The 24,655-nt window shown below is 41.9% G+C and overlaps 2 protein-coding genes and 2 pseudogenes across 2 annotated transcripts in view; 3 read left to right on the top strand and 1 right to left on the bottom strand.

The window, feature by feature from the left end:
• The window catches only part of LOC117355248 (oocyte zinc finger protein XlCOF6-like), a 127,599-nt gene extending 114,224 nt beyond the window's left edge, over nt 1-13,375 (top strand). Inside the window, exon 4 of the mRNA XM_033933538.1 lies at nt 10,774-13,375. Coding sequence (XP_033789429.1) covers nt 10,774-12,830 — 2,057 coding nt within the window. The 3' untranslated portion in view covers nt 12,831-13,375. The remainder of the gene's footprint in view (nt 1-10,773) is intronic.
• Nucleotides 1-24,655, top strand: part of LOC117355249 (zinc finger protein 420-like) — an 818,521-nt gene that overhangs the window by 25,126 nt on the left and 768,740 nt on the right. The window lies entirely within an intron of this gene.
• The window catches only part of LOC117355269, a 193,054-nt pseudogene that overhangs the window by 81,342 nt on the left and 87,057 nt on the right, over nt 1-24,655 (top strand).
• Nucleotides 101-6,155, bottom strand: LOC117355864 (annotated as a pseudogene).

Below are 24,655 nucleotides of genomic sequence, written 5' to 3'. Positions count from 1 at the left end.
AGATAATATTTCAAATTACTCATTTATACAATATTCAATTTAAAAATTTTCCAAATTAGATATTTCACCTATCTAAACATCCAATACACTGAAAATTTTCCTATTTCAGCAAATTTATCTTTAAAAACTTATCCTCAAGAAGAAATTTATGATATAATTTCCTCCTGTATTGTAGGTACATTACATAAACAAAATTATTCAGAAAACAAATACATATTCCAAACAAAACTAATGAAACATCATCATCCTTTGTCATTGCTCTTTCCCCTTCAAATCCCTGAATCAGAACACCAGGCTGGTTGTCAGAGTATGTTGTAAAGGTCTGTGTCTGCTTAGTTGGAATAGTTGTATTCCTTTTGATCAAGACAGACATGACACCTCCAGCTGTTTCAATTCCCAGGGACAAGGGAGTGACATCCAACATCAGCAGATCATATACATTTTCTGACTTGTCACCAGACAAGATAGCAGCTTGAACCGCTGCACCATATGCTACAGCTTCATCAGAGTTTATACTTTTGTGGAGTTCCTTGCCATTGAAGAAGTCCTACATCAGCTTCTGGATCTTAGGAATACGTGTGGACCCCCCAACCAGATCAATGTCATGGACCCTAGGCATCATGGAGGGCCTTCTCCACTGCTTCAAGGGTGCCTCGGAAAAGGTCTGCATTCAACTCTTTAAAATGGGCTCTTGTGATAGAAGTGTAGAAATCTATGCCTTCATAGAGGGAGTCAATTTCCATACTGACCTGGGTGCTAAATGAAAATGTATGCAATGCTGAGACGGCGAACAGCTCTCTTATTCTCAATGATATCCTTCTTGTGCTTGCGCTTGAACTCTGCAATAAAGTGAATCACCATACGGTTGTCAAAGTCTTCCCCACCCAATTGGGTGTCACCTGCAGTGAACTTAACCTCAAAGATTCCCTCATCAATGGTTAAAATGGAGACACCAAATGTGCCACCACCAAGGTCAAAAATCAGCACATTCCTTACAGTTCCAACCTTTTTGTCTAAGCCATAGGCAATAGCAGCAGCTGTAGGCGCGTTGATTATACGTAGCACATTAAGACCAGTAATGGTGTCGGCAACTTTTGTAGCCTGACGCTGAGAATCATTGAAGTAAGCTGTGACAGTGACAACAGCATTGGTGACAAATAGAGAGTTGCGCGGGGACAGAAATCCCACCCGTCCCCGCCAAAATCCCACCCATCCCCACCCGTCCCCGTGAGGAATCCCTCCGTCCCCACCCGTCCCCGTGAGGAATCCCTCCGTCCCCACCCGTCCCCGCGAGGAATCCCCTCCGTCCCCACCCGTCCCCGCGAGGAATCCCCTCCGTCCCCACCCGTCCCCGCGAGGAATCCCCTCCGTCACCATCCTTCCCTATAAACTTCAGAAATAGTTATTTTATTTAATTATGCTACTGAATTAAAGGCTCTGGTAGAGACCCATTTACAAATAAGCAAAGAGACTATTAATTTGGAAATATTAATTGGGAAGAATACATACTTTGTAAATGGGTTTCTACCAGAACCTCTAATGTAAATATAAAATATAAATACTCAGCTGATGAGAACCCACAAACTGTCAGCTGAGGACTTCCTTTGCAGTTGGCCTGGGGTCCCTTTTGCCAAGCTTGGCAGGCAGCAGTAGCGTCCCTGAGTCACAGATGCTGGCACCTCAGTGGCTCATGGATGCTGCCAGCGACTGCTGCGCTTGGTGGAGGGGAGTTCTGACCATCTCTAGAGGAGGTCCTCTGCTGGCGGTGCTTGGGGATCCCCACCAGTCACAGCAAGGGCCAACAAGTACTTCAACACTGTAGAAATAAAACCAGAAATGCATTTCCTTTTCTTTTGAACACAAAACAAAGATATCTGCCATATACATTTCCCAAGGCAGATGACTCTATGCAATGTCACCTCGGTAACAAAATACAAAAATAGACAAATACACCCCCTCCCTTTTTACTAAACCACAATAGTAGGTTTTAGCACAGGGAGTTACGCTGAATGCCTCGCGCTGCTCTCAATGCTCATAGGCTCCCTGCGCTAAAAAACAATATTGCGGTTTAGTAAAAGGGAGCCATAGTGCAAAATATAGACAGCAGATATAAATTCTCAAAACAGACACATTTTGATCACTAAATTGAAAATAAAATCATTTTTCCTACCTTTGCTGTTTGGTGATTTCATGAGTCTCTGGTTGCACTTTCTTCTTCTGACTGTGCATCCAATCTTTCTTCCTTTCTTTCAGCCTCCTGTATGTTTCCTCTCCTCCAGACCTCATTCTCTCCCCCAACTTTTTCTTTCTGTCTCCCTGTTCCCCCTTCTTTCTGTCTCTCTGTCTGCCCCCTTTCTTTCTTTCTCCGTGCCCTCCCCCAAGCCACTCGGTTTGCTGCCACCGCCATCGGGGAATAGTCCCCAAGCCACCGCTGTCCCAAGCTTTCCCTGCAGAAGCGTCGCGCTGACCAGCATTCCGCTCCCTGACGTCAATTCTGACGTAGGAGAGGAAGTTCCGGGCCAACAAGGCATTTCTCCTCATTCCATCCAGCCTGAGCCCCATCTCTCCTTGATCCAGCATTTCCCTTCTGTGTCTGTCAGAATTACCATTCCACCTATTTTCCAGCATCACCCTTCTTTGTGTCCATCTCACCTATATCCCTATCTCACCACTTTTTCAGAATCTTCATTTGTCTCTGTCCTTGTCTTTACCCCATATTCACCATTTGCCCTTTCAATGTCTTTATCTCCCCCCCCCCCACACACACTTTTTCAGCATTACTTCTATGTCTCTATTTCACCTCCTCTTCATGTCCCCTCTGTATCTCTATCCTTATTCAGTAGGTCCTGCTTACCCTTTCTCTTCTTTGTGTCACTATCTCTATTTTCAGCTTTCCCCCCTTTTCCTTTGTTACTGCACCCTGTAGCCAGAATCTTTCCACCCTCTCTCCACTCCGGCCCAGCCCAGTATGAAATATTTCCTTTTGTTTCTCTCCCCTCTCTCTTCTCCTCCCTCACCCACGAGTCCTGCATCTGGCCCTCTCCCTTCTACCTGCACCTGGCAACACCCCCCTGCTCCGCGGCTCTCTTAAGCAACTCGTCAGCAGCGGTGATCAAGACAAGCTGCCGACATCGAGGCCTTCCCTCTACGAGTCCCACCTTTGTGGAAAAAGGAAGTTGAAACAAGCGGGACTCGCAGAGGGTAGGCCCCGACGCCAGAAGCTTGTGTCGATCGTTGCTGCTAAGTTGCCGAAGAGAGCCGCAGGTAGAAGGGAGAGGGAGATAGGAAGGCTGTAGAAGCTCCGGAGCATGACACCGAACCCGGCCAGGATGATTTCTTTTTCAGGCTGCTGCTGCCGCTGCCATCCCCCACCCGAAATGACAAAAAACAGCCTAATGCCCGCGTCGGGAAATAGCCATGCTGAGCAGTGAGCTCAGCACGTACACAGATGAAAGCCTTGCTTGCTGATTGGTCCGGCGGCACGGTGGGGCGGGGCCACCGGACCAATCAGCAAGCAAGGCTTTCATCTGTGTACGTGCTGAGCTCACTGCTCAACATGGCTATTTCCCGACGCGACGCCAGACTTGTATGCTGCATGCTTGCATCGCCAGAATTTAGGTAGGTTGTTTTCATCCCCGTGGGAGTCCCGTGGGCAAGGGGGCGTCCCCGTGGGAGTCCCGTGGGTCAGGGGGGCATCCCCGTGGGAGTCCCGTGGGCCAGGGGGCGTCCCCGTGGGAGTCCCGTGGGCCAGGGGGGGAACCCGCGGGATCCCCGCGGGACCCGCGGGATCCCCGCGATCCCCGTTCCCGTGCAGACCTCTAGTGACAAACTTGCCAAGGTATGCTTCTGCGATTTCCTTCATCTTTGTTAAAACCATAGATGATATCTCCTCTGGGTAAAAAGACTGTCGTTCTTGCGGCTTCCCTGCAGGCACTTCACGAAGCGCCTTTAGCACTAAAAGATCTCAACCGCCGGGTCCTCCGCTGGTCATGGAAAGGGGCGGAGCAAATCTCCCACGCTCCTCTCCTCAAAGATGACTCTGCGTCCTGCAATCCACTGACGACGGTGGATGTCCTCTCGCCGCCACCGCTGAAGCCCTCAAGCGCCAGGTCCTCCCCCGATCAAGGAAAGGGGTAAAGCAGAGCTCCCACGCCGTCTCTCCCCAAGATGTCTCCGAGATCCGCTGTCAGTTGTAAATGTCCACGCATCATTATCGCCAAAATTCTCAAGCACCAGGACCCCCGCTGGTCAGAGAGATGGGCGGACCAGAGAACAACATCCATGTAAGGCTAACTCTCCTCTCCTCTCCCTTCTATTCCTCCGACGTCAGGCAAGTGTGAGTATTTATTTGCATACTGCTGTCACCATTCTTATGTAGAATCTTCTTTATTTAATTTAAACTAGTCAATCGTTCCAAAAACAGTTATTAAATCAGTTTCAGCAGCCATTTTGTATCATTAAAGTATATGGAAAAATTATATTTCTTCTATATTATCCCCCTAAATCCAAACTTTCCTCAACCACTTAAAAAAAAAATGGAATAAAATTTTCAATTCAACTTTAAATCATAGGTAATTCCAGAGATTACAAAAATTCTTTAAGTTTTCCAGGATCCTCGAACTGATAAGATTTTTCTTTATATGTAATTTTCATGTATGCAGGGTAGTATAAACCATAATTAGCACCTATGTCTTTCAGGGGTTGCCTTAGTTGTAAGAATTGTTTCCTGATTTGTACAGTCTCTTTAGCAAAATCCTGAAGAAAAATCAATTTAGAATCCTTGTATGAAAGATTTTTAATCTCCTTTGCAGCTTGTAAGATATCCAGTACCTGTTGAAACTTTAGTACTCTGAATATCACAGTTCTTGGTTTTTCTTTATTTTGACTTTTCTTCATACCAATCCTATATGCCTTTTCAATTTCTATAGGACCTTTTGTCTTTATTGGGAGTATTTTTGGTATTGTATCCTCATGGAAAGAGATCATATTCTTCCCTTCAACTCCTTCTTTTAATCCAATAATTCTTAAATTCTGGCTTCGAGATCTATTTTCCAGGTCAATCAATTTTTTGTGCACATCCATTAACAAATTATGATCTTCTTTATAATTTTGTTGTATATTTTCAATCTTTTCCATTTTATTTTCCATCTTATCCATTCTTTCATTTAATATATCAAATTTGTTGTTCATGAGATTAATTTCTTGTTTCACTTCCACTAAATTGACATTAATCTTCCTTAATTCTTCTAAAACCTCAATAAAATCCAAAGGGCAAAGGAACCTCACTTGAGGACTGAGAGTCTTCTTTCAGTCTTTTTGTCTTCCCTGTTGCCTTAGAAGGAGCTTCCTGCAACTTTTGTTTATTTGAAGACATTTCCAGGAATTTAAAATTAAATCAGAAGAAAAAATATATTACTTAAATTCAAATAAATAATGCTCTTAGGAGGAGCTCAGCCGTTAGCCAGCCATCTGCTTAGACTCCAAGTTCTGGAATCCGCTCATACCGGTTTTAAAAAGTGTAGGCAGTGCAGCCGGGTTATTTCAGTCACCGACCCTCATCGTTGGTGTATTGTTTGCCTGGGTCCTGAACATTGTCCCGACACTTGTTCGCGCTGTGCTACCCTTCAACCTCGAGCCCTTCGCAGATGCCATGCTAAAATTCTTCAACTATTTGGCACGATTGATCAGTCTGCTAGAGGGCCTCGACCTCGACTTCAGGGACAGCCTCAACTTCCAAGACCTCGACCTTTACCCCCGTGATGGCCTCGACAACTTTGGCCTCGAAAGCCTCGGCTGCGGTCCCTTCTAAGCCTTCATATATGTCTCCTGTTTCTCCTTCAGGTACCCTTCTTAAGAAGCCTCCAGAGTCTCAGGCATCCCAGGCTGTGCCTACAGTCCTGCCAGCCTCTACGGGACCTCCAGCTAAGCATGCCTCCAAACATAGGGAATACTCATCCTTGAGGTCACCCTCTTTGGAGCGCACTGCTGCACCTTTGAGACCTGATCCTTTCATCTCGGTGCCTATGTTCAAGGACATGTTGAAAGCCATTTTGACCACTCAGATTACCTCGGTCCTGGCTCAACTTGTCCCGGCCAGCCTGAGCCTCCTGTCGAAGCACCTCGAGGCAAGCCTCGAAAGTCTCGTCGCTTGTCATCTAGTGACTCTTCGCCTCCTCCTCCTAGGACAGAGTCTCCTGAACCTCGATCGGGGCATCACATGAAGCACTCGAGGCACCTTGCTTCTAAGCAGAGTCAGGAGTTTTCTCTCAAGCAAAAGGACTCTCCTCCTCAATGTACTGAGTCTTCTATGCCTTGTTTATCGAGGGCCGTCAAGGCTCCTTCAAAACCTAAACACAAGTCTCGGTCTCACAAAACTTCTACACCTGCTGCTTCGCCTCGAAGCCCGTCCAGGTCGAAGACTCCTCCATCGAGACCACCTCCGAGGGAGCCTTCTCCTTCTGCCTCGACGTACTCCGTTCCTCGGACCCCGGGGACTTCACCATCGAGACTTCTGAAGCGCAAACACTCTCTGACTCCTCCTATCACAGGTAGTGGAGCTTCTTCGGTGATCATGGTGCTGGACTCTGAACCTCCTTCTCAATATTCCAGAGAGGCTTCTCCATCTTATTCTGCTGCTCCTAGGTCTCGCTCTCCTTCTCCTGAGGAGCCACCTACCTCGAAGTCTGCCTCCTTTGCGAGATTTGTCTTTGATATGGGGAAAGCTCTTCAGCTGGATCTCCACTCTGACTCTAAGTACACTCCTGAGTACTTGGCAGACATGGAGTTACCTCATCCACCCAAAGAGACCTTGAGGCTTCCCATGACTCCTGTCTTGAAACAAACTTTCCTCAGGAATATGGAAATTCCTTACTCTATTACGGCCATACCTTCTAAACTGGAATCCAGGTATCGCACCATACCTTGTAAGGGGTTTGAGAAATCCCAATTATCTCACCAATCCTTAGTGGTAGAATCTTCATTAAAGAAAGCTCAACCGTCTAAGATCTACGCTGCAGTGCTCCCGGGAAGGGAGGGATGTACCATGATGGCAAATAGAATTCTCAACTACAATTACATTTTCACCGCTTATTTTAATCACTACCTCAAAATAATGCCTAAGTTTTTCCCGGCAGTGTCTTCAAGAGTTCAAACAGATTATTCGTACTCTGTCACAACTTCGACTCTTCATGCTGCAAGCCACGTACGATGCCTTTGAGCTTTCATCTAGAGTTTCTGCTTTTGCGGTAGCTATGCGTCGCCTAGCTTGGCTCCGTATTGTGAACATGGACCCTAATTTGCAGGACCGTCTAGCGAACTTGCCTAGCCAGGGAAATGAACTTATTGACGATTCCATCGAGGTGGCTACTAAGCGTCTCTCTTAACATGAGCGCTCTTTTGCTTCCTTGATCCGGCCGAAGGCTAAGACTCCTCCTGCTCGGCCTATACAAGCCTCCACCACGTCGTTATCCTCAAAAAAACGACTCCAGCTTTCTCCAGGTCTCCACCTAGACGACCACCACAGCAGCAGTGACAGCAGAAACCTCAGCCTCCTGCTGCGGCTAAACCAGCTCAGTCTTTTTTGCATTCTCCGTCTGAGCATATTACCCTCCATCCATCAGACCTCTCTTCTGCCCATAGGAGGTCGGCTGATCACCTCAGATCTCTGGGTTCTCAACATCCTTCGGGAGGGATACTCGCTTCACTTTCTTCAAGTGCCTCCAGATCTCCCTCCAAGAGAGTTTCCTTCCAGTTCATCGCAACTTCCCCTTCTCCTTCAGGAAGCTCAGGCTGTTCTTCACCTTTGAGCAGTCGAGGAGGTTCCCTTGAAACAACAGGACACGGGGTTCTATTCCCGTTATTTTCTAGTTCCTAAGAAGACGGGGGATTTGCGACCCATTCTGAATCTCAGATCCCTCAACAAATTTCTAGTCAAAGAGAAGTTTCGGATGTTTTCTTTACCAACTCTGTATCCCCTGATGGATCAAGGGGATTGGTTATGCTCTCTGGATCTAAAAGAGGCTTACACTCATATCCCAATCCATCCAGCCTCTCACAGATTTTTAAGATTTCGGGTGGAGAATCTTCATCTTCAGTACCATGTTCTTCCGAGCCAAATTGAAGATGTTGGTTTTGACACACACAGCCTTTTACTGAGGTTTCTTGGGCAACTTATTGATCCCTTATCGTCCCACACACACTTTAAGATCCCAGAACCAGAACCGTCTTATCCTGTCTCTGTCATGAGCCAAATTGGATCCTACTAGACTAGAGGATCAACGTTCCTTTATAGGGCACCAGCCATGTAGAATTTTCATGTTTTTATATGTCAATGTATAATAAATTATCTCCAGAACATCTGTATCCACAGTTTTTTGTTTTTGTTTTCATCGGTGGATCATTGGGTCTCCCCATTTTCCTTTGTTGAATTATCTGCCCCAGCATTTACGGTTAGAAAGTCATCTAGATTGAACTCACTTTTATTCTTTAGCATTTTGGGAGCTCTAATATTGTGGTAGAGTTTTATATGTCGCTGTGGGATCAACCTTACTGGTTCCTGTATCATTGTTGTTTAGTTTTTGTATTAATATCAAGTATAATAAATATTAGAAAATGATTAAAAGCCCCCAGACTGGCAATTACATGCTTCGGTTTAAATCTTTTCTTGCTCTTTCTTTGGGAGCATCTTCTTTTTGGAGTTCTCTTGTAACTATTGGACTTGCTTTCAAAGGTTATGTATTTTTGGATCCTAGGCAGCTCTAGAATTTTCCGTGAGAGAGGGAACAAGCGATCAGAGGTGGTTGTAGACGGGAACAAGACTTTGGCTGTACTTTTGGGTGGGCGAGTTCCTGTTTTGATGTCTTCGTGGGATGTATTTGCTCCTGTTATACCTTTCTTTAATTGTTATTTTTCACTTTAGGTTTATTACTAATTGGAAAATTAGTTTCATAAGCTAATTTTAAAAAGAAAAGAAAGGTTTAAAGACTTATTGCAGAATTTCCTTAACATGAGAAATCCCATGTAGTCGTGTGAGCCCAGAAGATTGTGCAAAGCATTCCCCAAAATGGGGGCATGAAATTAAAATAGCATCGTTTCTTCTAGAGTCCCAGTGACCCAGGAGAGAGATGGTCTGGCCAGCCGATGGTCATCAAAGGAGCAAAGTGTTCGCCCCAGCACATAGGGTATACTTTCCTTTGCCAGATAGTCCGGGGTCCCCTCTCTAAGTGCTCTGAAGGTCAGAATCAGGATCTTGAAATGTCTTCTCTAAGCGATAGGCAGCCAGTGTAATTGGGAGAATAATATATAGAAAGCCCAGTAGTCAAGAATTGAGGGAACCAGAACCAGTGAAGGTAACTCCAGAAGAAAAGCACTAGAAAGCTCATTCCAGAAAATTGTTGCTGTTAGGAGATTCCATCATCAGCGGCATTAACCTTGGAACAAAAGAGTGAAGTGTCTCCAAGGATCCTCAGCTTCCAGGAATCCCAAACAAATATTATCTCTAATTAGGGAAGAATATAGGAATTCTAAAGCTGATGTTGTTATCCATTTGAGTTCAATGACCTACCAGCAATACCCCACTTGTGGTGCAGAAAGCTTTTTGGGAGCCAGGAGAGGGGTTGAAACCTTTTTGTAAAGACTGTAGCTTTTTCGGAAGTACTGCCTACATATGGAAAAGGAAAGGGAAGAGTAGGAAATAGTGAGATCTTCAATAGGTGGCTCAGAGCCTGGTGTCATCACGAAGGCTTTAGGTACAGAGGAGGATGAGGAAATACATGGAAAAACAAGAGACTATATTGTAATGACAGGTAAAAGGATCCTTGCTGAGAAATTCACGCCATGGGTTTCTAGGCATTTAAACTAGAAGGTGGGGGTGGCATAAGCAGGACACACGGTGGCCACCCCCAGCAAAGACAAGATAGCAACGTACACAACGATATTAGTGATACCCTTCTTAGCAAGAAAACTGGCAGTGAGACTAAAAAAAAAAATGAAATTGCCCCAGAAAAGTAGCTGGAAAGCAAAGACCACAAACGCTCGCAAACTAGGCAGCCAGCAACCCAGGGAATTTAAAGAAAGCAAAGGCAAAGTCCCAATCCCTCCCGAGAGTTCACCCCAAGGAGCAAGACCCGATTCAGTTTTAGAATCACTCTTTGGCGATAGAGATGACATGTTTGGGTCACAAGAGGAGCAGAGCAGCAATCACTAGGAAATGGTCCATCATACAAGCAGCAGTAGCAGCGCTGACCATCCCAGCACGATCCAGGTAGTGGTGGAGTCAGGTCAGACCCTGAAATGATGCGGATGTACAGTGGCGACATTCAGTGCTGTTAACCACATAGCTAACTGGGCAAGTAAGACCAGTCCTGTGTCCAGGTAGCTATTTGGGAACTGCACTCAATACCAGCTGTCACCGATGAACCAGATTTTTAATGCCGGGGCCCAGCTATGGCCCAGTGTTGACTGTCTGGGACTAATGTAGTTCTAAGAAATCAGCTGTATAGAAAATGTTAATTGCCCTAGCTGAATATTGATCCGTAACAATTCAACAATTAACCCTTTCTTTGGCATTGTTGCTCTCGTTCAACATCAAGTTATGTAAAAAATTATTTTCTCCATCTGCCAATTAAACGGTTAATACAAGCAGGAGTAAAATTAATCACTTAAGAAAAGCTTTATCAAAGATTTTATATTGTATCTAAGAATGCACATAATACAAATGAGAAACATTCTCCATCTTTATATTATGATACAAAACTTTTTTTTCTCATCAAACAGGTTTAAACTGTCTTCAGAGGCTCCATGAAAGTGAGAGGCCATTTACATGTCCAGAATGTGGCAAAAGCTTTACTCAGCAATCACATTTAATAAAGCACAGAAGGATTCATTCTGGAGAGAAACCATATACCTGTTCAGAATGTGGGAAAAGCTTTATTCAGCAATCAGATTTAAGAAGACACAAGAGGATTCATACTGGAGAGAAACCATATAGCTGTTCAGAATGTGGTAAAAACTTTAGTGTGCAGTCAGCTTTAAAAATGCACAAGAGGATTCATACTGGAGAGAAACCATATACCTGTTCTGAATGTAGGAAAAGCTTTATTCGGCAATCACATTTAATAACGCACAGGAAGATTCATACGGGAGAGAAACCCTATACCTGTTCAGAATGTGGTAAAAGCTTTAATGAGCAATCATATTTAAGAAGACACGAGAGGATTCATACTGGAGAGAAACCATATACCTGTTCAGAATGTGGGAAAAGCTTTAATCAGCAATCACATTTAATAACGCACAAGAGGATTCATATGGGAGAGAAACCCTATACCTGTTCAGAATGTGGTAAAAGCTTTAATGAGCAATCATATTTAAGAAGACACGAGAGGATTCATACCAGAGAGAAACCATATACCTGTTCAGAATGTGGTAAAAGATACAGTCATCTTTCAGCTTTAACAAAACATAAGAGGATTCATACTGGAGAGAAACCATATACCTGTTCAGAATGTGGGAAAAGCTTTAATCAGCAATCACATTTAATAACGCACAAGAGGATTCATATGGGAGAGAAACCCTATACCTGTTCAGAATGTGGTAAAAGCTTTAATAAGCAATCATATTTAATAATGCACAGGAGGATTCATACTGGAGAGAAACCATATACCTGTTCAGAATGTGGGAAAAGTTTTACTCAGCAATCAACTTTAAAAAAGCATGAATGGATTCATACTGGAGAGAAACCATATACCTGTTCAGAATGTGGTAAAAGATTTAATAGGCAGTCAACTATGAAAAGACATGAGAGGATTCATACTGGAGAAAAACCTTATACCTGTTCAGAATGTGGTAAAAGATTTAATAGGCAGTCAACTTTGAAAAGCCATGAGAGGATTCATACTGAAGAGAAACCATATACCTGTTCAGAATTTGGGAAAAGCTTTACTGTGCAGTCAACTTTAAAAAGGCACAAGATGATTCATACTGGAGAGAAACCCTATACCTGTTCAGAATGTGGTAAAAGCTTCAGTAAGCAGTCAAGTTTAAAAAGGCACAAGAGGATTCATACTGAAGAGAAACCATATACCTGTTCAGAATGTGGTAAAAGCTTTAGTCAGCAGTCAAATTTAAAAATGCACAAGAGGATTCATGACGGAGAGAAACCATATACCTGTTCAGAATGTGGGAAAAGCTTTACTCGGCAATCAAGTTTAAAAATGCATGAGAGGATGCATACTGGAGAGAAACCCTATACTTGTTCAGAATGTGGTAAAAGATTTAATCGGCAATCACATTTAATAATGCACAGGAGGATTCATACTGGAGAAAAACCATATACCTGTTCAGAATGTGGTAAAAAATTTAACCGGCAATCACATTTAATAACGCACAGGAGAATTCATACTGGACAGAAACCATATACCTGTTCAGAATGTGGAAAAAGCTTTAGTAAGCAGTCAAGTTTAGAAATGCACAAGAGGATTCACACTGAAGAGAAACCATATACCTGTTCAGAATGTGGAAAAAGCTTTAGTCAGCAGTCAAGTTTAAAAATGCACAAGAGGATTCATACTGAAGAGAAACCATATACCTGTTCAGAATGTGGAAAAAGCTTTAGTCAGCAGTCAAGTTTAAAAATGCACGAGAGGATTCATACTGGAGAGAAACCATATACCTGTTCAGAATGTGGGAAAAGCTTTAGTCAGCAGTCAAGTTTAAAAAAGCACGAGAGGATTCATACTGGAGAGAAACCATATACCTGTTCAGAATGTGGGAAAAGCTTTACTCAACAATCAACTTTAAAAAAGCACGAGAGGATTCATACTGGAGAGATGTGAAAGATTTAATCGGCAATCACATTTAATAACGCACATGAGGATTCATTCCGGACAGAAACCATATACCTGATCAGAATGTGGTAAAAGATACAGTCATCTTTCATCTTTAAAAAGGCACGAGAGGATTCATACTGGAGAGAAACCATATTCCTGTTCAGAATGTGGAGAAAGCTTTAGTGTTCAGTCTTTAAAAATGCATGAGAGGATGCATATTGGAGAGAAACCCTATACCTGTTCAGAATGTGGTAAAAAAAATTTCATAAGCAATCACATTTAATAATGCACAGGAGGATTCATACTGGAGAAAAACCATATACCTGTTCAGAATGTGGTAAAAAATTTAACCGGCAATCACATTTAATAACGCACAGGAGAATTCATACTGGACAGAAACCATACCTGTTCAGAATTTGGAAAAAGCTTTAGTCAACAATCAGATATAAAAAAGCACGAGAGGATTCATACTGGAGAGAAACCATATACCTGTTCAGAATGTGGACAAAGCTTTAGTCAGCAATCAAATTTAAAAATGCACAAGAGCAGGGGTGCCCAATACGTCGATCGCGATCGACCGGTAGCTCAGGAATTATGGAGATTCAATGTTAACTGAGTTTGTATACTAATAAAACAAAACACTTAGCTAGCTAGCCCTGTGGTTGTGGGAGCCACGAACTAGTTTTCTGATCTATATAAACTATTTCTGACTTACTAGTTTTAGGATATCTTTTGACTTTAGGAGACATTATAATTCGTTTATACCGCTGTGGGTGTCTGACTTTTACTAGCACCAGTTTCTGATGGCAGACTATTAGATTTTGATGTGACAGGAACAACAAACACTAGTGTTTGGCTTTAGGGATTGCAATGTATTTTGCCTAAGATAAATAAAATACGGTATGCTCATTAGTTCTGATTTGGTTCAGGCTTTTACACAGTCATGCTTGGACTGGATTACCTCTCCTAATCTTATGGTTTAGCACCATTTAGATAAATTCAAAGCAACAAAACAAACACCCAAACATTTTCCCTTTGCCCTATTGCTTTTCTTCCATCTATGTTCTCTTTCCTTTCCTCCTTGAAGTTCTTTTTTCTCTCCTTGTTTCTTATATGTTTAATTCTGGGTTTGAAGAGGTTTTTTGTCATTTTGTAATTCTTTATTGTTTTCTTCACCCTTACTTTTATTGTTGTCAGAGGCTTAGTATTTGGAATTTAATCAACTTTTTGCCATACTTGTCAAATTGATAAAAAAATAAAAAAAAATAAAAAACCATCTCTGGGGACACCAGACACGATACAGAGAACGAGAAATTGGTGATGTTGAGAAATTACCCGGGGAGATGGAAAAAGCATTTAGGTTGGACACCTGGGAAAGGTTGGTAAAGCAAGACAGCATGATTGTTGCCGAAAGTTGCAGACAGGATAGTGTAAGTTGCTAAACAGGGTAAAATGCATGTGGCTCTAGCCAGAATTAAGAATGTGAGTTTCGCACTGATGAACGAGAATAAGGACTGTGATTTTAGACATATAATTTTGTCAAGCTCGAAGGAACTAGTATTTGATCCTGCGTGCAGTGGATTTGTTACAGACAGTGAGTAATTTAAAGAGAGTTGAGCCAGATAGTTTACGTGTTCTCGCAGTTGTAAAAGTGTGTCTGCTGGTAATAAAAAAGAAAAAATAAAAGCGACCATTTGTCAGACATGTGGGGTTTGTGTTGGGCACATCCCTGCCTTTGTATCCCAGTGTTGGGGGATTTAAAGTACAAGACTAACAATGATAGAGGTTAAGTATCCATATTTTTCTGAAAATTGAAATATTTGCTAAACATGGGCTTGATAATTCAAACATTCTAAGCGATGAACAATTTTAAAAAACAACTTTTTAGAGGACAAACAATTTTTTTAAAAAACAACATTTTAGAGGACAAACAATTTTAAGACACAAGTAAAAAGTTAATATACTTATAACACATTACAAATTTCTTCATACATGTAGCTTAAAGACGGACATGATATAGAAGGAAAAGAGGGGTAAAGTTACAATTCTCTCAGGTAGAAAAACATAAAGAGGAAAGAACACGGGGAAGGAAAAAAAAATTTAAGTTCTGCATTTAATTAATAAAAGGTCTCATAGTTTAATTGATAAAAGCATCGTTAAATAAAAAAGTTTTTAAGAGTTTTTTAAAAGAGATAAGATCTTTTTCTTTTCTGATGTAAAGTGGCAGTGCATTCCACGTTTGTGGCGCTGTAACAGAAAACATGTCATTTCTTCTTGTACCCACAATTTTTAAGGAAGGGACAGTTAATAAGTCTTGTGATGATGATCGTAGAGAACGAGGGGCATAATAAGGAATGATCATTCTAGACATGAATTGAGGCTCATTGAAAGCTAGAACTTTAAAAACCAAGAATAATATCTTAAAAGTAATTCGGTGGCTAATAGGTAGCCAATGGGACTTAATCAATAGCGGTGTAATGTGGTCAAATTTTTTTTGCTTTATGAATGAGTTTTATTGATAACGGATGGATTGAGATTAATTCTTTTGTGCTAACAGTCTCCCTTGCTTTCCCGTATTGTGTCTTTATCCTGGTGTTCTTTATGAATTCTTTCTTCCCATGCACGTTTGTATAAAGTGTTATTATCAATCAGATTCTAAATACAATTGGAAACAGAAATACCTTTAAAATAAACTTGGTATTTCAAACTCCAGAGGAAGGGGGTACTTATTATGTAAGGACAGTGCAGACTAAAGTAGCTACATCTAGTCTGCAGCAGTGCCCACTCCTCAGAGTGTAGCGGGACCCAGATGGCAGACCAGAGTTCCAGGTCTGCCTGCAGGGAACATGGCTAAGTGACCTCAGGGGTGGTGTCACGTTAAAATGTCTCTTCTTTGTCTTCGCAGTCATACATACAGAGCTGTTCTGGACCTGTTACAATGAGCCTTTTTCTAACCCAGAGAAGGAGGACAATGTTATGCTTTCAGTAACCTTGAAATGACCTTGCATGCACTTAACATTTAACATGTTTCTTTTTTCCCTTTGAATTGACATCGCCATACTTCAGAATACCTCTATATTTAACATTGTACACTGTATCTTACTTTACCTAGTAAGTTTTGCTTATTTTTCAAGATTGAAGCACACCCTAGCAGTTGCGTCCCTGTCTGCTTTATGAATGAAATCAGCAGGGCACCGAGTCAGAGTGATCACATTCTTACGTTTTCTCTTTCAGAAGTTCCAGTACCCATTTAGATGCCTTTTATGATTATGTGATTATTCTGCCATGTATTATATCGCACTTTACTTTGCCACTGTGTGCACACAATTGTGATTCGTGCTATGATGGACGTTTGGTTTTGTATAACTGTGCATTTCTCTGTAGATCAAAGTTCAGCTCTGAATCTTTGACAGATGGAAGAAAAGTTCCATGCCTGTACCTTTGTGTTTTCTATGTTTGTGCCCTGTATCTTTGTGTTGTCTATCTGTTTGGTTTGTGGGGTACCCCAGGGAAACCAACTATACCATTGGCCATTTTTGGAGATTTTTCTCTCCCTTTTTGCATTTTTGTTTTTTCCTATCTAAATTGTCTTTTTACAATACCTTTTTATTTTTATTTTTTCTCTTTCATGGCCTGAGCGCTGCTCCGTTAGGGGTTCTCTTATTTAGAGAAAGGTTCTATAGACTTAATGGTATTTTTCTGTGCACTCCACTGAGTTTACACCATGTAACATGTCCTCTTCTGCATATTGTGTACTTGAATCTTATATCTCTCTTGCTGTACTTATGACCAGTAAATGCATTATTTTTGTCCCTTGTTGCCGCCCTCAGTACAGGCAACCTGTTCTCTCTCTTTCTTTTCTTTGACTCTTCACTGGATTTCGGCTGCTGGATGATGATACCTGGACTTCTTTCAAGATGGTGTATGTGCAGACCCCTTTCATTCCGAGTGTGCACCGTACCAGTTTATAGTGACTGCGTGCCTTGAAACGCTGCATCCTGAACTTTTACTTTCTTGGACACTTTCTCTCCCATGTTTTGTTTATGCCCATTTTGCCGGTTTGCTGGACTTTATCTTTTCTTCAGTTTTGGCTCAGGACATTATTTCTGTGAAGGACTGATTATTTTATTCTGTATATTCTTTTTAAGTTACATTATAGTTTTTATGCTGTGATGCCTAGGCTAGGTTATGGACCTGCCCAGTTTGTCCGGTTTTTTTTTTTTTTTATTATTTACTGCCATGTCATTCATTTCTTTTAATGCTTTATTTATATTTTGATAGCTTGCCTCTTATACTACCACCTGAACAGAAACACCTATGTCCTGTTTGCATTTATTGCTTTCATAGCTTCCTCTGGTCTGGTTCTCATATTTTTAATGACTCTCACTGCTGTTCTTTAATTAGCAATGACTAATGCGTTGTTTTGAATGCTGTCCTTGTGATTTTTCCTTTGTTCATTCTTCCTTTTTCTATGAGATGCTATGGAATCCTGCTGAGACACTGCATCCCAATTTTCATGCTGTGTACGATGACTCCCAGTTCTGCAATCTATGCCTGTTATGTTCTGTGCCTCTGCTTTTGCTCACTGTTGTTTTTATTGTTCACCTATTAGCCTTTTGTGCCTACATCCTCTGGTTCTGGCATGTACTGTTGTTCAGTTTAGATAGATAGTTGGGAGGGCAGCCCCTCCTCCACGCCTTTGTTTCTTCCTCTCTCTGCTACCTTTTGCGTGGCGGGCTTCTGACTTGCCGTACTTCAGCCCGCCAAGAGGGGACTGACATGGATAACCTGGACATACAGATGATTCAACTGGACCTTCAAACTGAAACTGGCCTCATATTCTCACTTGTGTATGCTGGACACTACAGACCTATATTTTCACTTGTGTATGCTGGACACTACAGACCTATATTTTCCCATAGCCAGGCCCAGCCTGTACTTTGCTGTCTGTAAACACCTGCAGCCTTTGCAATGCTAACATTTTTGTCTCCATTCCCTGCTGGGAGGATATTTATCCAAGGTTCTGCTGAACTGTTATCAGTGCTGTATGACTTCATATGCCAGGCACCCTGAAAAGCCATAAAACTTTTATAATGAGCAAGGATCCCTGCAGGACGATGTGGGTGTAGCGAGATGAGAGAACTTGGTACCAAAACATTTGCTCCATGTCTCTGAACCAAGTTATGGGAACCAAGCAGCTGGATTGTTGAAAGGTCACCTTTGCCAACTTTCAGCATACAAGGACACCATCCCGAAGATGCACAGACTAATTAACATCTACATATCTCAGCGCTGGAGAAAGAAAGTTCACCAAGAGTTCTCTGTTTCTGCAAGGCCCCCCCCCTACTGGGGAGGGGGGGGGTGGAGGTGAGAGAGGCGTGGACTGAGAGGAGGAGTTAGATTTACATTATTTTATGTACCAATAGGGAATTACATAACCAGAATTCGGGGATGTACTTTTTGGAACAAAGGAAGAATTTCTCTGTATAAAATACACGTGCATTCTAGGTAAAGCTAGAGAGATTCACTTACTTATGCTACGGGGATCTGCTAGCCCCCTGCTAAGCATATGGGTGCAAGTTCTTCTCTCCATTGCATATTCTTAACTGACAATATATTTTTCTGATATGTCTCTGCTGCTGTAATACTGTAAGTTTTTATACTAACAATAAACTAATATTGTCTGTTTTGGAAGATACAATGCCGTCTTGTAGTTATTCCAATGAGGTAAACAAAGCAGCCTTTACTTCAATACCTAACAGGCTGGTTCGACCCAGAGCTCCTAGAGATAAAGAGAGAATTAAGAAAGCTAGAAAGAAAATGGTCAAAACTAGGAACCCCAGAGACTAGAAATGCCTGGCACCAAAAGCTGAAAAGCTATAAAATCTCAGCCAAAGAAAAGAAAAGAATCTTCTATGCCAACATAATTGGTAACACCTCCATAAACAGCAGCAAACTTTTCATACTGGTCCATGACTTATATGACATTCAATCTCACACAAACCTGACAGAAGAATCCACAGTGACAGCCGACAACCTGGCGGACTTCTTCAACATCAAAGTAAATAACTTAAGACACTCTATAACGGATTCTCCAGACTCCCACTGGGACTACTCCATTCCACAAGACCTAGTCGCCGCCAAAGCAGACATGAACTGGTCCAACTTTAGTGAGACCGATTGGCAAACATTTAACAAATTCTACAAATACGTCAAATCATACTGCAGATTGGACACTTGCCCCCCAGATGTAATGAAAGCAGCCCCAATCATCTTCAAAGCCAAACTACTCAACTGGGTCAATCTACAACTAACCGCAGGAATATTTCCAAAAAACGTAGGTCAAATTGTAATAACACCCATTAAAAAGAACAACAAAGAACCACCCAAAAACCTAACCAATTTCAGACCTATCGCAAACATCCCTCTTGCGGTCAAAATAATGGAAGGGATAGTAAATGCTGAACTAAACTTTTAGACAAATTCAATTTACTGCACAACAACCAGTCAGGCTTCAGACCTGGTCACAGCACCGAAACAATCATGGCCTCACTACTTAACCACCTTTACGCCCTCCTCACCCAAGGTACCAGCGCCATGATCCTACAACTGGACCTAAGTAGCGCCTTTGACCTAGTAGATCACACCATTCTTTTGAACTGCCTAGAAACCACAGGCATCACAGGCTACGCTCACAATTGGTTCCAGGGATTCCTCAGGAACAGATCCTACCAGGTATTCAAAGATGACAAACTTTCCCATAGCTGGAATAACAACTGCGGATTACCTCAGGGTTCCCCCCTATCCCCAACACTCTTTAATATCTACCTCAGCTCATTAGGAAACCTGCTACAAAGCCTAGGGCTCACCTTCTACATCTAAGCAGATGACAGTCTGCGAAAAAGTACTTTCTGAGGTTACTTCTTAGTCCAACCCCGTTCACCTTCATCCTATGCCCTCATTCCAGTGTTTCTGTTCAGTTGAGACTCACCTCATGTGCATTTATGCAACATAGGGACAAGACAGGAAAGAGATGCAGAAACAGAATGAGAAACAAAGACCCAGCTCTGAGCCAACCCAGAGGCAAAGCCCCCAGAGGCAAAGATAAGCCCCCAGCTATAGAGTGGCCCTAGTAGAGCCAATCATGACAAGACATACCATGATACACCAACATAAGCTGACAGAAGACACTAGCACACACCCATTTAAGAAAGACATATAAGGGAGGGATGCAGGAGATGCGTTCGGCGTTCCACTTTAAAGTCTGATCAGTCGTGCTACACCCTGAGGCAGCAGATTTGTGAAACGATGGCCACTATCGGTGTACTGATCAGCGGAAGATAAGTGGAAAAGTTTTTCTTCTATCTTTTTTGTTTTCACTAGCCAAGCACAGCATAAAGCTTTTATTTTCATTGAAGGTTTTTTTTGCCAATGAGGTGACCACTCAACTACCTTTAGCAAACTACTTTGGTGGAGGTGGGAAGGCCCTTGTAAGAGCCTTTTTCCTTCAGTTTGAATTAGTTATTAGCCTATGCTGTTCTTACATTACACCATTGGACATTTTAGCATCAATTGAAATTGAAAATGTTGTTATATCTCTTTTCTCTCTAACATGTCCTCCCCTGCGTATACTTTTGAAATTCTAACAATCTGTATATTGTAATTCACTACATCTTATGATTCTGTATACTGTAATTCAATGACTATTTGCATATTGTAATTCGCTGACTGTCCAGCTCTCTTTCAATATAAACCGCCTAGAAGTCTCAAGATTGTTGGCGGTATAGAAAAATAAAGTTATTATTATTATTATTACTGTAGTGATTCCGCTAACCGCCCTAACGCCACAATTCTCCAACTCCTTAACCAACATCCTAAATCAAATAGAGCGCTGGATGATGACCTTCAAACTGAAACTCAACACAGAAAAAACCAAATTCTTCCTGGCATCACCCAACGAAAAGATAAAAGAAAATTCAAATCATCTACAGAGCCGAGAATACAAAATTGACCAAACCATAAAGATTCTGGGGGTAACACTTGACAAACACCTAACCCTGGAAAACCACACAAACCTACTGTTTAAAAAATGTATTTCAGTCCTCTGGAAACTTCGCACTATTAAAAAATTTTTTGATGAAAAGTCCTTCCGTTTACTAGTACAATCATTCATCTTAAGCACCCTAGATTACTGTAACATCATATACCTAGGAGCTTATAAAAATAACCTCAACAAGCTGAGATTAATTCAGAACACCGCGATCCGACTAATCCACGGTTTAAAAAAATGGGAACACATTTCCCCTTATTATCAGAAACTCCACTGGTTACCAGCAGAATCCAGAGTCCTCTTCAAGTTTGCTTGTTTTTGCTACAAAGCTGTCTTTGGGATTCTTCCAGCTTACCTAATCTCCCAGTTTTCCCCCAACGAGTCCAACAAGAGAACTCGCAGAACAAACCTATTTAATTACCCCTCCTTGAAATCTTACCAATACAAAAAGTTTCTAGATAGAATGTTATCATTCCAGGCAGCTAAGCTGAACACATGGCTTGGAAAGCCCATACTTGAGGCCACTACACATACGCAGACTTTAGAAAATCCCTGAAAACTCAACTGTTTAACAAATTCTAAATTCCCATACCCAACTCTTCCTCGCCATGACCCTTCCACCTCGCCCCCTAATTCCAAGGCCCGAAACTAATTATACTTTCCACCTTGAATTTCATGTACTGACATAATGTATCTTTATTGTAACCCACCTGCACCCCATGTACTGACAAAACGTATCTTTATTGTAACCCATGTACTGACAAAATATATCTTTACTGTAACCCACTTGTATCCCATGTACTGACAAAATGAATCTTTAATGTAAACCACTTGCATCCCATATACTGACTAAATGTATCTTTATTGTAAACCGTTTCTATCCCATGTACTGTCAAAAGTATCTTTATTGTAAACCGCTTCGAACTTCACGGTATAGCGGTATATAAGAAATAAATTATTATTATTATTATTTCATTTTCATAAGTCAGCAATCTTAACCCACTGGATCAGAAGAGATGATTGGGTTAAAGTCATGAGGCTGTATTACAGCTATGGTGGCATCATTACTTCTTCTTCACTGCACTTCACCTCAGCCTAGTAGCAAGAAAGGGGATGGAAAGAATCTTATTGAAGTGGAAAATAATTAGGGTGCAATTATGGGAATCAAAACAGGATGAAAATGCATAAAAGTCACAATCAGGCAAAGCACATGAATCTTACAATAGGCCTGTTGTTAGAAAGAATTGCAAACACATGGCAATATACATAAACTAATATTGCATAAGTCCATAAAAAGGTTAAAATGCAAATCAACAAGTCCATAATTGTGGGAAAGCAAAAAAAAAAGCTGTAGAAGTCCAAGATCATTTCCACCCTTTGGGCCCTAAAAAAATACTGTATAATGTGTTTCTAGCATTTTCAGGGGTACTACCTCAGCTCCTTTGATGCTTCTGTTGGCATTTGGTTGTTATTTAATTGTTCAAGTGTTATTTGTTAGAGCAGAACTGTTGCTTGGGATGTTTCCCATTTCCTTACTTCACCTAGTCTCAGGAAAGCTCTTCCATGCTTGGGTACTGACTAAGGATGGCAGTAGAGCACCAAGTGAAGTAAAAAGATCACATAAAAAATCCAGAGTGGATGCATTCTGCAGATGGCTCATGACCATGAGGAGATAACTCACTTGTCCAGAATGACACACCTATCTACTAGAAAATTATCAAGGTAACAACATAGGCTCTTCTAAATCCTACCTTCTGTTTTCTAATCTAATCTTCAGTTTATATACCGGGTCATCTCCTGAAGGAGCTCGACTCGGTTTACAGTTGATTAAATTAGATTGACATAAGAACAAGCCTATGAAAGGAGAAGCCTAAGAGTAGGATAATTATCGGTTCAAAGACAACACGGAAATTAAAATGTAAAATGAGTTAAATTAATTAAAAGGCTAAAAAGATTCAGGTAAGTTGTTGCTATGGCACATCAACAGATAGACCAATAACCAATTCTTAATCCACAACAAAACATTGCCTCCTATCCCATGACTTTTGAATTTTCTCAGGAGCCTCTCATGTAGGAACCGCTGCCAGCGGCCTGTGAAGAGAGCGAGTGCGGTTGGATATCAATGCAGGACAAAAGGCCAGAGGAAGGTACACTTCCCTGGGAGCCGCAGATGAACTGCTTCCATCCCCACAGGATTCCCATCAACCCTGTTCCCATAGAGCTCTCGATTCCATACCACTTGCACCAAAGGCTCCATCACCAACGTGAATGGGAAGAGTGAGCAGCCTTGCCACAAACCCCTCCCCAAGGGAAAGTATTCCCCGTTAACCTTTACACATGCTTTAAAGGAGCTATAAAGTTGAACCAGGCGACAGAATCCATCACGACATACTACTTTACCAACTTTCCGAGATTGGAATCGACTCCACCGTCCTAATGTGGTTCTCAAACTTCTTACACTCCCGTTCCTACACCGTCAACACAAATGGCACCATGTCCACTCCTTGGACTCCATCTTGCGGTGTCCCTCAAGGATCACTCCTTTCCCCTATTCTCTTTAACATCTACATGTCCTCCCTGAAATTCTTTCAACTATCCCCCCTGGAAACAATCTACACTTATGCAGATGACATCCTTGTCCTCCTTGAGACTGACCAGAACCTCACCAACCTCCACGAAAACATTACAGCTTGCATAATGAAACTTCGTGCCTGGTCCCTCTCGGTACAGATGAAACTAAACGAATCTAAAACAAAACTACTCTGGCTCGGCCCAAAATTCGAACACCTGCCCACACTTTTCACACTACCCACAGGCGATACACTACAGCTCGAGTTCTCATGCAAGGTCCTTGATATCACTATCGATTCCTCTCTCTCCCTCAATGACCACCTCAACTCCTTGGCAAAATCATGCTTTTTCAGCCTTCACATGCTGAGGAAAGCTAGATCCTACTTCAACCAACAACACTTTGCCATCCTTGTCCAATCCATCATCCTCTCCAAACTAGATTACTGCAATGCCATCTACTTAAATCTATCAAAAAAAAGTATTCTAAGACTCCAGCTAATCCAGAATACTGCAGCCAAACTGATCTTCTCAAAACGCAAGTCTGACCATGCCTCCCCTCTCCTTGCCAAACTTCATTGGCTCCCAATAATCTCCAGAATCCATTTCAAATGTTCCTGCCTGGCTTTCAAGATCATTCACGGAATCCTGCCTCCTCTTATCCCACTGTCTTTCAACTCCTCCAGTCCCGACTCCTCCAGAACTGCCCAAAGGCTTAAACTAGCCTTCCCCTCTCCACTCTGCATCCACTATTCAGGCAAACTGGGAAAATCCCTTCTCTTCAAAATCACAGGTCTTTGGAACGACCTCACCACCCCGCTGCGGAACCTGAGCTCCCTTCAGTTATTCCGCAAACAACTGAAATCCTGGCTTTTCAGCAAATTGTAGCTCTATCCTTCCCCCCTTTCTCTCCCCCCTTCTACACATAAGTTCATGTAATCCTTTTTCTTCTTCTCTACTCACTATTTTAAGTTCTTGTAAACCGTGTCAAGCTCCATTCTCATGGAGATGATGCGGTATATAAACTTAAGGTTTAGTTTAGTTTAGTTTAGAATCCAGATTGTATTTCCATTTTCTAGAGCACTTTAAACATAAAAGGCCAATGGACCCTGTTGAAGGCTTTCTCTGTGTTAACTCTAAGCTCTTTCCTGCTAACCCATACTAAATTTAAAGCTCGTTTGATATTATCTATTGTTTGCTTGCTGGGAACAAA

This window comes from Geotrypetes seraphini, chromosome 2 (genome assembly GCF_902459505.1).
Source record: "Geotrypetes seraphini chromosome 2, aGeoSer1.1, whole genome shotgun sequence".
NCBI lineage: Eukaryota > Metazoa > Chordata > Amphibia > Gymnophiona > Dermophiidae > Geotrypetes > Geotrypetes seraphini.
The sequence above is the reverse complement of the archived record's forward strand: the minus strand, read 5'-3'. Positions and strand labels throughout refer to the sequence as shown.